The sequence below is a fragment of the Pistacia vera genome, unplaced genomic scaffold (genome assembly GCF_008641045.1).
Source record: "Pistacia vera cultivar Batoury unplaced genomic scaffold, PisVer_v2 Contig25, whole genome shotgun sequence".
Lineage (NCBI taxonomy): Eukaryota > Viridiplantae > Streptophyta > Magnoliopsida > Sapindales > Anacardiaceae > Pistacia > Pistacia vera.
In genome coordinates this window covers 349,201-361,342 of record NW_022196057.1, presented here as the reverse complement: position 1 = coordinate 361,342, position 12,142 = coordinate 349,201, and the positions used below count along the sequence as shown (strand labels likewise).

At 36.6% G+C, this 12,142-nt stretch overlaps 1 protein-coding gene across 1 annotated transcript in view; it reads right to left on the bottom strand.

The window, feature by feature from the left end:
- Positions 1-11,538, bottom strand: part of LOC116132209 — a 35,929-nt gene extending 24,391 nt beyond the window's left edge. The window contains 12 exon segments of the mRNA XM_031417866.1: positions 4,988-5,154; positions 5,249-5,349; positions 5,599-6,404; positions 6,999-7,210; positions 7,565-7,687; positions 8,939-9,340; positions 9,706-9,754; positions 10,298-10,338; positions 10,419-10,554; positions 10,649-11,121; positions 11,218-11,339; positions 11,462-11,538. Coding sequence (XP_031273726.1) covers positions 4,988-5,154; positions 5,249-5,349; positions 5,599-6,404; positions 6,999-7,210; positions 7,565-7,687; positions 8,939-9,340; positions 9,706-9,754; positions 10,298-10,338; positions 10,419-10,554; positions 10,649-11,121; positions 11,218-11,339; positions 11,462-11,538 — 2,709 coding nt within the window.
- Between the last annotated feature and the right edge of the window lie 604 nt (positions 11,539-12,142).

Sequence of the window (12,142 nt, the reverse complement as noted above, 5' to 3'; positions counted from 1 at the left end):
GAGACTTACATGTATAAGTTGCATAGAATATTATCTGATGAAGATTCATCTTTTGTTTCAGTAGTATGTTTTGTTGAAGCTCCTTTTTCCAAGTTCTCAAGCATGGCTTCTTCTGGCTTCAATTGCTTCATTTCACTATCTTTAGCTGAGCTCTTCTCGGAGTTCTCAGCTTTTGGTTCTTCACCATTGGTAACTCGCCGATGGTTTCCTCTTCAGCGCCAAAAGAAGTTGTGATACTGACTAGTGGAAATATGGTAATCCTTGAAGCTTGATTGAATATGGCGATTGAAACTCCCCCGGCTGCAAGCTCCACCGCCTATTGACGCACAAAATGTTGATTAATTCACTTAAAAAAACTGAGAGATGTTCATAAATTTGCTAAAATTAAGAGGATGAGATAAGAAAACAGACCTAAACGGCCAATAAATGCTGTGTCAATCAAGAAGCGATGGATCACGGCTAAAGCTAAGCAGCAGGAAGTGCAATCCGAATTATCTCCAAACCAAGTGAATCCATCTTGAACACAAGTCTGATTTTACATAAATGATCACATTACACAAACTATAAACATAAGATCTCCAGGTTGTTAGTCATCTACGTGCATGTAAAAATACAGGAAACTAAAAGTTCATCATTTATTACCTCGCATCTTTGAAGAAAACAAAAACTGGGATTCTCCATTTGCTTTTGTTGTGAATGCAGATCAGTAGTGTCGGCCATACGGTACTGATTCAAATACAAAATAAGTTCAAATTTTAATCGGATGAACCCAAGTGCTGAGATCTCACAGGTTTACAAAGCTCGCTCCGCAACTGCGAGTAGAAGTCGAAGATTGCATGTGCATTCTTAACAACAACTTCAATGGCAGAACATGCAATGGCTTAGAGAAATAAATTATAACTAATGAACTATTGAGGAATATTATCAATGGAGAAAATCAGATATCAGATGTGATAAGAAATATCAAACTTAAGAAACGCCAAATCGATTATATGCTTCAGAGAGTTAGCACGTTTAATGACAAACTCAAGGAATTTAAACAAATTATAGGATATATAGTTGAACCCTACCTCAGTTAAAGAAATTAATCAACACCCCGTCAAACGAAGTGTCTCTAATTAATTAACTAAACCTTGTTTATAATTTCATAGTTTCGCCGACCGGTTAAACTTTACAGCCTACCCTTTTGTTGCATTTGGCCAAAAGACAAATATTTGCTTATATCTTTGACAAACGGATAACATAATTCACATAGGAAACTTGATTAAAATTGGATTTTTGATTATTAATACAGTATTTGACAAAATGGTTTTGTAAAGTTGAGCCCTTCATTACATAAAGTTTAGGCCACAGCAGAAGTAACCTGGAAGTTAAGATATAAAATAATAATAATAATATAGCATTGTAAAGCCCCCAGTAAATCCGGAAATGTGTGACACATACTAAGACTTATATTTGTAATTAATTAATGTAGACCTCCCTCAGTTATTTATACCCCTAATAACGTCATCGGTTAAAATGAGTCTCCACTAATAAAAATTATAAATTCCTCTAATAAGTTGAGACAAACCATAATCAGAATAGACATTTTTGTCTTGGTCTTTGTGAACCTTCTTTGAAAGCAAGATTCTTTCTTCTTTTCAAATTCTACCTCAGATACATCTCCACTATAAACTTAATTTTTAACCTAACTGATATTATTTTTGGACCCCTGTCCTTGTGCATACAGTTTAAATATAAGATTTGTTTTGAATCCTGACATATATATAAGTCAGTGAAACGCTCCAATGAAACAGATGCACATATATTTCGCTCAATATGTCATATATTTTACATTATTTATGCACACCAATTTCATTAAAAAACTTTCTCATAACTTAGTCATTAGGGTTAATTATAACCAGAGGTTTTGTGTTCGAATTATGAGAGAGGTAATTATTGAATTTACTCAGGGAAAAAAAAAAAAAAAGAAACTAAAGAAAATATCGAATAAAAAACTGTTGCATGGATGAACCAGCTCTAAGTTGTTCTACTTACACAGCCTTTTAAAACATGAACGATGACAGAATCTTGACTGACTAAGAGTCCGTCCCATGGCAAGTTCCAACTTCCAAGTTGGTAATCGATTTTTGAACTTTCGGAGAATTAACGTATAGTGACTGAGAATACTTTGATTTTGTAATATTTTATAAAGTGTGTTCTTGAATAATGGTGACAATTCTATATAGTGACAAACGCTTCATAAATACATTTATTAAAGAGATGCCTTGCATAGAATTTTTAATAATAGAATAAAACAATCACAGTAGAGAGGATTGATCAAGCCCTGGGAAAGTAACATGTCTTCCTTTGTAGTTAAGCAAGATTGATATCCGTACAAGGTCAAGATTGTAATCAGAATAGACATTTTTGTCTTGGTCTGTGTGAACCTTCTTTGAAAGCAAGATTCGTTCATTTTTTTCAACTACTACCCCAGATATATCTCCACTATAAGCTTAATTTTGAACCTAATTAATTGATATAACTTTTGACCCCTGTCCTTGTGCATACAGTTTAAATATAAGGTTTATTTTGAATCCTGATATATATAACTATAAGTCAGCGAAACGCACGTTCGTCCAATCTCTACATGTCACCTATTTTACATGATTTATGTACGCCTATTTAATTAAAAAAGACTTTCTTATAACTTAGACGTTTGCATCAGCAGTCTTATGTTCACACCAGCTAAAAAGTAAGGCAAATAACAGTTGCATGGATGAACTGCAGCCTTTAAAACAAGAAGGATGACAAAATCTTCACCGATAAAGAGTTATATGGCAAGTTCAAAGTTGATAATCGATTTTGAACTTTCGATGAATTAACGTATAGTGACTGAGAATACTTTGATTTGGCAATATATTGAGTAACCATAAATCTAGTAATATCAAAGAATCTCTTCTGTTTAATAAATTTATAAAATGGGTAAAAATTTCCATGTGGGAGAGAGGAGAGAAATGGTGGTCGGCCATGTGATTCTTATTTTATAAAAGCGATATGGTACAATGACACTCAAACATAAGCATTCTGGGAAATGTTACCCCAAAAAAGAAAATAAGAAAAACCATGAAAAACAAATATGAAACTGACAAACACTAGAGCACATATAGTTATGTAATTTTAAGTCCTGAATCCTGAAGCTATATATATAAAGCTTATGTAATTATTATAATAATAATAATAATTATAATTATTATACGTACATGAATAGTTGTATATATGTGTGGGAATATGACTAAAGTAAATTTATGGGCATGTTGTTAAATACATGAATTTCCTATCGGGAGGATTTATGGGTGAGATAAGTGGTAATTGTCAAAATAGTCTATTTATTGATACTCATAAATTTCTCTATCGTTTATTTAGGAAATTTGTTTCCTTATATAGTAACCTACTCAAAGGGGGTTCTTATGTATTTTACAGTGGAACCATGAAAATTTGTTTCATTAAAATTATTATTAGAGGTTAAGAGGAATGACATAAATTCTATGAAATGTAATTGCTTGTGATAGCTTGTGTATTCTCTTAATAAAGTTGTACTCATTGGTCAAAGATGAGTGTTTAAGGCTACATTAAATTGCTTTAAGGCTAGGTTACAAGTTAAGAGTTTCACATAAAACTATATACAGGAAAACCTATCTATAATCATAATGGTAGAACTAATTAATTTTATTATTATAAGGAGGTTATTACTTAATAGATGTGTAGTTACAAAATTTTTTTATTTTACAATTCATGTTTTAGTAGTACAGTAATAAGATTTAAATTCATATTTTAATAGTATTAGGATTTCAAATTCAACACTTTAATTGCCCACTTTTGAAACGGATAAAAGATTATTTCTTGGAACTAGCAAATATAAGTGTCTTTGATAGAATTGTAAATGCAGTTGCTACATGGTCAATTGATGTGAAGCCATAAATAATTGCCAATTGTTTTAAACATTGCAAGATTAGGACTCCCAATGTCGATGAATTGCAAGTTACAAATTAAGTGGAGGTGGAGAATCAAAGAGTCACAGTAGAATTGAGTGATTATATTCGATAATTTCACTATATTAATCAAATGAATATTAATATCTTTCTTAATCATCCAAATAAACAACAAGTCATCAATGTATTATTTGAAGAAGAAATCATTGCTGCAATTAGACAAAAATAGAAAGGAAATAATCATGAGTATGATAGTATGGAGATACAAAAAATTTCGTGCCAATAAGCTCTAAATATACTTGAGATGCTAGAAATATTTTGGCTTCAACAAGAAGATGTTCATGCTAGCGAGTAATGTACTCGTAAGTTAAAAGATGTGGTATCAACTCTAAAGCATAAATCATTGTTCCAAACAACTTTAGATAAATATTTTATTTCGTCTTAAACCTTTAATGTAATATAACATATATATATTTTTTTTTTACAATATACAGATAGTTATTACTATGTGGAGGAAACTTTCCTTCAGACGGGAATCAGAAAAATTATAACTTATTACAATATGAAGTTTATTCTTATTTATAACTATTCCGAAATGGGAATAAAATTTTTTATGACTATGTAGAATTTATTTTTACATAGAGTATCACAGTAGAGAGGTTTTACTATACATCATTGATTCAACAAATTTTGTACACATCATTGCTCAGACAAGTATTCCTAAAATCCTAAATCTATTGGTTAAGTGATCTATTATCTATAAATGATCCTATAATTATCTGGGTGTTGAATTTCCGCGAATTTTCTAACAAAAAGATGAGACCATTAATTGTAAATCCTAAAGTAATAATGGCTTACCTACAGTAATCTATTTGCTGCAACTGTTGCCTATTGATAGTCCTTCTCAGCAAATGAACAAGCTAGAATGGCCTGAAACATGTTACTGATAAGTTCATATCCAGAATGCTACTCTTTGAAAGCATAATCATGAAGAAAAATTGGAAGTTATTAAATACCTGTCCCGCAACAGCCAATCCATCAGCCAGAAGAGATGATGTGAGCCAGACCTGTAAGCAAATTTGGAACGCAACCATAGGTGTTGAACCAAGGCGTGCAGCCATTGAAGCTGCCTATAGTGTGACACAGACAGTCACAGCTATTACTCTAATTAACAAATAAAAACCTGTGCCCAAATAAAAAAATTAGATTTTAAACTAATAAAACATGAATGTTATACTCTATACTTTCAAAGTAATGAAGGGAGTTAAGCCCCTTACCATTTTTAAGAAACCGACTGAATTGTAAATCCCTTAGACTTGGAGGTAAAAGATGAACATGTTTCATCAACTTCACCAGGAGGATGAATAAAATCAAGTACCTGGAGGATCATCAATTAATTGTTAGCACACAGGATGCCTTGGAACATCAAATTTAGACTTCTATTAAAAGGATCATGCAATGACAGCAAACGAAGATGAATATTGAAAGAACTGGAATAAATCTGGTTTTGCTTACCAGAGAAGAGTGTAAACTCATGTATATATATTCAGAACTGTTACAAGAGATAAGAGTTTCAAGAGATAAGATTTACATAAGATTTAAAATATGAACAGAAGATTATGCCAACCCAACATCCTCAACATTTGAACGTGTAGTTTGAACATTTTGGTCCTTATCCTTATCATTCCCCCGCAAACTAGCAGGGAGATCCATCACTGAGAGTTTGTCTCTGAGGAAACAGGACCTATCAGCCGTATGACCCTTGGTAAAAATATCCGCAGGTTGTAATGAAGAAGGGACATGGTGTAGGATTATGTCTCGGTTTGCCACCTTTTCTAGGATAAAGTGGTAATCCACTTCAATATGCTTGGATTTGGCATGGAAAATTGGATTGGAGGCAAGAGCTAGAGCACTGATATTATCACACCAAACAATGGGAGCCAAGTCAAGTGAAATTTGCAGCTCACACAAGAGCATGCGTAGCCAATATACCTCAGCCTTGACAAGAGCTAAGCAGTGATATTTTGCCTCCGTACTAGATTTAGAGACAACAGGTTGCTTCTTGGCGGACCAAGAGATGAGGTTAGGACCCATATAAACACCATAACCACACGTTGAGCGTCTGTCGTCAGGGTCTCCAGCCCAATCAGAATCACAGTAGGCATTAATAGAGAAGGAAACTGGCTTATAGAGCATGCCAAAATCAAGTGTCTGCTTCAAGTACCTTAACACTCGTTTGGTTGTTGTCCAATGTGCAGAAGTGGGAGCTTGCATGTGTTGACAAAGCTGGTTTACGAAATATGCGATATCGGGGTGTGTAAGGGTGACATACTGCAAAGCACTTACAGTTTGACAATATTCAGCCGGATCCAAAAGAGGATCTCCATCAAATTTAGACAGTTTGGAGCCCGAGACACAAGGAGCTCGATAGGGCTAGATTCCCAGGAGTTTCACACGTTCTAACAAATCAATGATATACCTTGTTTGGCGAAGGTGCAAACCAGAAGAATTGCGTGTGGCTTAAATACCCAGAAAATAAGTCAACTGGCTGAGATCCTTCATAGCAAACTCAAGTTGCAGGGTATAGATAAGAGATGTAATGAAGTCCTGATCATTAGAAGTGACAAGAATATCATTCACATACACCAACAAAAACACATGGACCGAGTCTTGGTGATAGGTGAATAACGATGGGTCAACTTGTGAACTGTGAAAACCAAGAGAGAGCAAGGCAATAGAGAGGTGAAGAAACCACGCCCGAGGAGCTTGCTTCAAGCCATAGAGAGATTTATGAAACTTACAAACAAATTGGGAGTGCACTAGATCCTCAAAACCTTTCGGTTGGGCCATATAAACCTCTTCTCCTAAAATGCCATGGAGAAAGGTGTTAGAGACATCCAGTTGCCGAATATCCCAGTTGAAAGAAACTGCAAGTGAAAGAACCATACGGACAGTAGAAGGTTTGATGACTGGGCTGAAAGTGTCATGAAAATCAACCCCAATGCGCTAGAGATAACCAACTACTACCAACGTGGCCTTGTAACGGTCAATGCTGCCATTGGGTCTACGTTTGAGTTTAAAAACCCATTTGCAAGGCACCATATTTATACCAGGAGGACGAGGGCACAACGACCACGTTTCATTCTTCAAGAGTGCCTGAAATTCACTCTCAATTGCCGTATGCCACTCAGGTATAGGTGCCGCTTGAGCATAGGTACGAGGCTCAGATATGACCACACCTGCATGCAAAGATTGAAGAGGGTGACGAGTAGAGTAATAAAGATGGAAGTCAGGAAAGCTATGGGGCTTAGAACGGCCAGTCTGAGATCTAGTAATCATATGAGAAAGAGGAATAGACAAGGAGGGGGCTAGGTCTTGGGGAGCTGAAGGTGCACTGTCGTGGGTAACTGAGGCAAGGCTAGGTGAAGAAGGATGAGAAGAGGAGGAGTCTAAATGAGTCTTGGGTTAACTAGAGGAGAGGACATGTGTATCTGAATCAGGGAGAGAAGACACCAAAAGGGGACTAGGAGACGAAACAGGAGGACAAGAGAAAATATGTGAGGGAGGAGAGAAGATCAAAGTATGAGAATTACCTGGGGGGTCCATGCAACGAGCAGAGTTAGTGAAGATGGATTGTACACGAGCTGGAAAGGAGGTCACGCAATGAGCAGAGTCAAGGGGTTGGTCACGAGCTGGAAGGGAGGCCACGCAACGAGCTGGTGCAGAGAAGAGGGATTAGTCACGAGTTGGAAAAAAGTCCATGCAACGAGCAGACTCAGGGAAGAGGTATTGGTCACGAGCTGGAAAGAGGCTCTCGTAAAAAATAACATTGCGAGAAATATACACCCGCCTGGAGGATGGATCAAAACACTAAAACCCCTTGTGATTAGAGCAATAACCCATGAAAATACAAGGTGTGCTACGGTAAGACAGTTTATTAGGCGTGTAAGGGCGAAGATAGGGAAAGCATTGACAGCCAAAAGAACGAAAATAGGTAAAGTCAAGGGGAAGATGAAACAGGCGTTCATAAGGTGATGAATAATCAAGGACCTTGGTAGTTAAGCGATTAATGAGAAAAATAGATGTGAGAAAAGCATCAACCCAAAAGTGCTTAGGTAAGCCAGATTGGGCGAGGAGAGTGAGACCCATTTCCATAATATGACGATGTTTTCTTTCGGCGAGGCCATTTTGTTGGGAGGTATGAGGATAGGAAAGACGATGAAAAATGCCATGTGAAGTTATAAATTGTTTAAAAATGGTTGAACAATATTCACCACCATGATCACTTTGGAATTGTTTATTGGTGTAATGAAATTGTTTTTCCACTAAAAGCTTGAACTTAACAAACGTAGAATAAACATCGGATTTATTAGAAAGGGAAAACAACCAACAAAAACGAGTATAGTCGTCAATAAAAATTACATAATACTGACAACCACTTAAAGATGGAGTAGAAGTAGACCAAACATCGGAATGAATGATTTCTAAAGGGGTAGTTGACTCTCTTTTAGAGTCTGAAAATGGCAACTATTTAGATTTGCCAAGTTGACAAGACACACAAATGACCTGTTTATTTATGGAATTACAAACTGGTAGAGAAAACTTAGAAATGACACGATGTAGAGTTGTCGTGGAAGGATGTCCTAAACGACAATGCCAAGTGGAGGTAGAAGCATTGACGCCAACAGTCATGGTGAGAGCATGAAACTTGGGTGAAGAAAGTTGACGAAGGTTGATCGGATACAATCCATTATCACTTGGCCCCGTTAGAATTGTGTCCCTTGTCCGGATGTCCTTCACAGAAAAACAAGAACCAGTGAGTTCAAAGAGAACATTATTATCTTTACAAAATTTATTAATAGAGAGAAGATGAGCAGAAGCTTAAGGACAATAAGCAAAGTTATTTAATTTGAGAGTAGAAGATGAAGTTTGAATGGAAGCAGTGCCAGTCCGAGAAATAACCAAACCTGTACCATTACCTACACCCACTGAGTCATCACCGTCATACGGCTGAGAGGTTGCAAGATTGGCAATATCGGAGGTAACATGAATTTTTGCACCACTGTCAGCATACCATTGATTTTGATTGAGATAATTGGTGTTAGCCTCAGCAACCATAGCAGCTAAATCAGTTGGAGGATGACGCCCCTGAAACGAGTAGTTCATGCGATTAAAGCAGTCTAGTGCCTGATGACCTTCCCGTTTGCATATTTGACAAGGAGATCGAGAGCGAGAGACAGACTGAGCAGCAGTAGGAGCAGGTGACGAGGAGGGCAGATGAGGCAATGGTTGCCGAAAATGAGAAGAAGAACCACTCGAGCCTTTGGACACACCGGAAAAACGGGACTTGCTGTTGCTGTTACGAGATCCTGGTTTAGAACCAGGTTTATGCGAGTAGAGGGCATATGATCACGCCTTTGGTTGTATGGTTTGATTATGAAACTTCTGCATAAGATCATAGTTCAACAGCTCTGCATGGAAGTCCAAAAAAGGCATAGATTTCTCCTTAGCAAGGAGCATATATGTCATTACAAAGGAATGGAAAGAGGAGTTGAGACCATTGAGAACAGAGAGAATCAAATCGGAGTCATCAATTGGTTTCCCAACGGCAGATAATTCATCAGCAAGGGATTTAACCTTATCCAAAAAATCCCAGCAAGACATGGAGCCTTGCTGTACAGATTGCAACTTTCTTTTAATAAGAGAAATGCGAGACGTGGAGGGTGCAACAAACCGTGCGCCAAGGGCTTGCCAAGCAAGCCAAGAAGTCTCAAGACCAAATATGGTGGAGATAACTGCAGGAGAAAAAGAAGAAACAATCCAGCCAAGTACCGTTTGGTCCTTATATTGCCAAACCACAAAAGCAGAATTAAGAATACCTTGGGTCTTATTTTCGGCGCTGGAAAATTGAGGAGGACTGGGTTTGGAACCATCAACGATTCCTATGAGACCATAGCTATGACACAAGGGAAGTAACTGAGCACTGCAAGCAAGAAAGTTGGTTCCATCAAGTTTGATGGAAATGACTTGAGAAGGAAGATGAAATGCAGTGGAAGAAGACGAAGATTCTGCAACAGAAGCCATAGGATCGACAAAAGCGTTAGCTATAGATGGCTCTGATACCATGAAAGAATTGGAATAAATTTGGTTTTGCTTACCAGAGAAGAGTGTAAACTCATGTATATATATTCAGAATTGTTACAAGAGATAAGAGTTTCAAGAGATAAGATTTACACAAGATTTAAAATATAAACAGAAGATTATGCCAACCCAACATCCTCAACATTTGAACGTGTAGTTTGAACATTGTGGTCCTTATCCTTATGAAATATTGGGTCCAAAATGATATTTGTCAAATCTCCTGCAACTGTTTTACATGAAATGTGATGTTATATACCGCTAAATGAACTAAAATTCTGAATGATAAGGGAGAGAATTTTAGGCTACCAGTGGCGTATAAGGGAGTTTTTGTATCCTTCAATCCTCGAAAAACCCCTTGCATTGCTAGAGAAAGAAGGACTGCAGAAGCACCCAGTGATCTTAAAGTCAAGTATTTCTGAGCAAGGTTCATCATGGGAGAATTCTGATCAATAGCGAACGAAAAAGGTTTCCTTACTCAGCACTTAGTAAACAGAAAATCAGAACAAAAATAAATCCTGAAATAATTAAGAACTCACAGACTTCACGCCCATAATATGTTACAGAGGTTTGACTCCGAATACAAGAAATATAGCTTGGACAAGACCAAGAAAGGCGCCTGTAATTAGTGTAGTTGATGCTGAAGGGATATGTCACTTCCCCTTACTCAACTCTTTGCTTTCCATTAGAGAGGGAGACTTGCATGTAGTTGCCGAAGAATTATTATCTGATGAAGATTCATCTTTTGTTTCAGTAGCAGTGTTTGTTGAAGCTCCTTTTTCCAAGTTCTCAAGCATGGCTTCTTCTGGCTTCAACTCCTTCATTTCACTATCTTTAGCTGAACTCTTCTCCGAGTCCTCAGCTTTTGGTTCTTCAACATTGGTAACTCGTCCAATGGTTTCCTCTTCAGCGACAAAAGAAGTTGTGATACTGACTAGTGGAAATATGGTAATCTTTGAAGCTTGATTGAATATGGCGATTGAAACTCCCACGGCTGCAAGCTCCACCGCTCCTATTGACGCACAAAATGTTGATTAATTCACTTAAAAAACTGAGAGATGTTCATAAATCTGCTAAAATTAAGAGGATGAAAGATAAGAAAACAGACCTAAACGGCCAATAAATGCTGTGTCAATGAGCGAATCGATGGGATCAGCGGCTAAAGCTAGAGCAGCAGGAAGTGCAATCTGAATAATCTCCAAACCAAGTGAATCCATCTTGAACACAAGTCTGAAATTTACATAAAATGATCACGTTAGCACGAACTATAAACATAAGATCGATCTCCAGGTTGTTAGCCATCTACGTGCATGTAAAAAAATACAGGAAACTAAAAGTTCATCAGTTATTACCTCGCATCTTTGAAGAAAACAAAAACTCGGATTCTCCATTTGCTTTGTGGTGAACGCAGATCAGTAGTGTCGGCCATACAGTATTGATTCAAATCCAAAATAATTTCAAGTTTGAATCGGATGAACCCAAGTTCAAAGTGCTGAGATCTCACAGGTTTACAAAGCTCCCCAATTGCGAGTAAATAAATATCGAAGATTGCATGTGCATGAAATTTATTGTTTTGAACAACCACTTCAATGGCTTAGAGAAATAAATTATAACTAATGAATTGTTTTTACTGAGGAATATTAACAATGGAGATATCAGATGTGATAAGAAATATCAAAGACGTGATAAGAAATATCAAACTTAAGAAACGCCAAATCGATTATATGCTTCAGAGAGTTGGCTCGTTTAATAACAAACTAATTATAGTTGACCCGTACCTTGGTTATAGAAATTAATCAACAATCCGTCAAACGAAGTGTCTCTAATTAATTAACTAAACCTTGTTTATATTTGACAAAATGGTTTTTTAAATTTGAGCCCTTCATTACATAAAGTTTAGGTCACAGCAGAAGTAACCTGGAAACTAAGATATAAAATAATAATAATATTAGAAGCATTGTAAAGCCCGAAGTGAATGTGACACATACTAGGATTTATATTAAATTCCTTTAATAAGTTGGGACAAATCATAA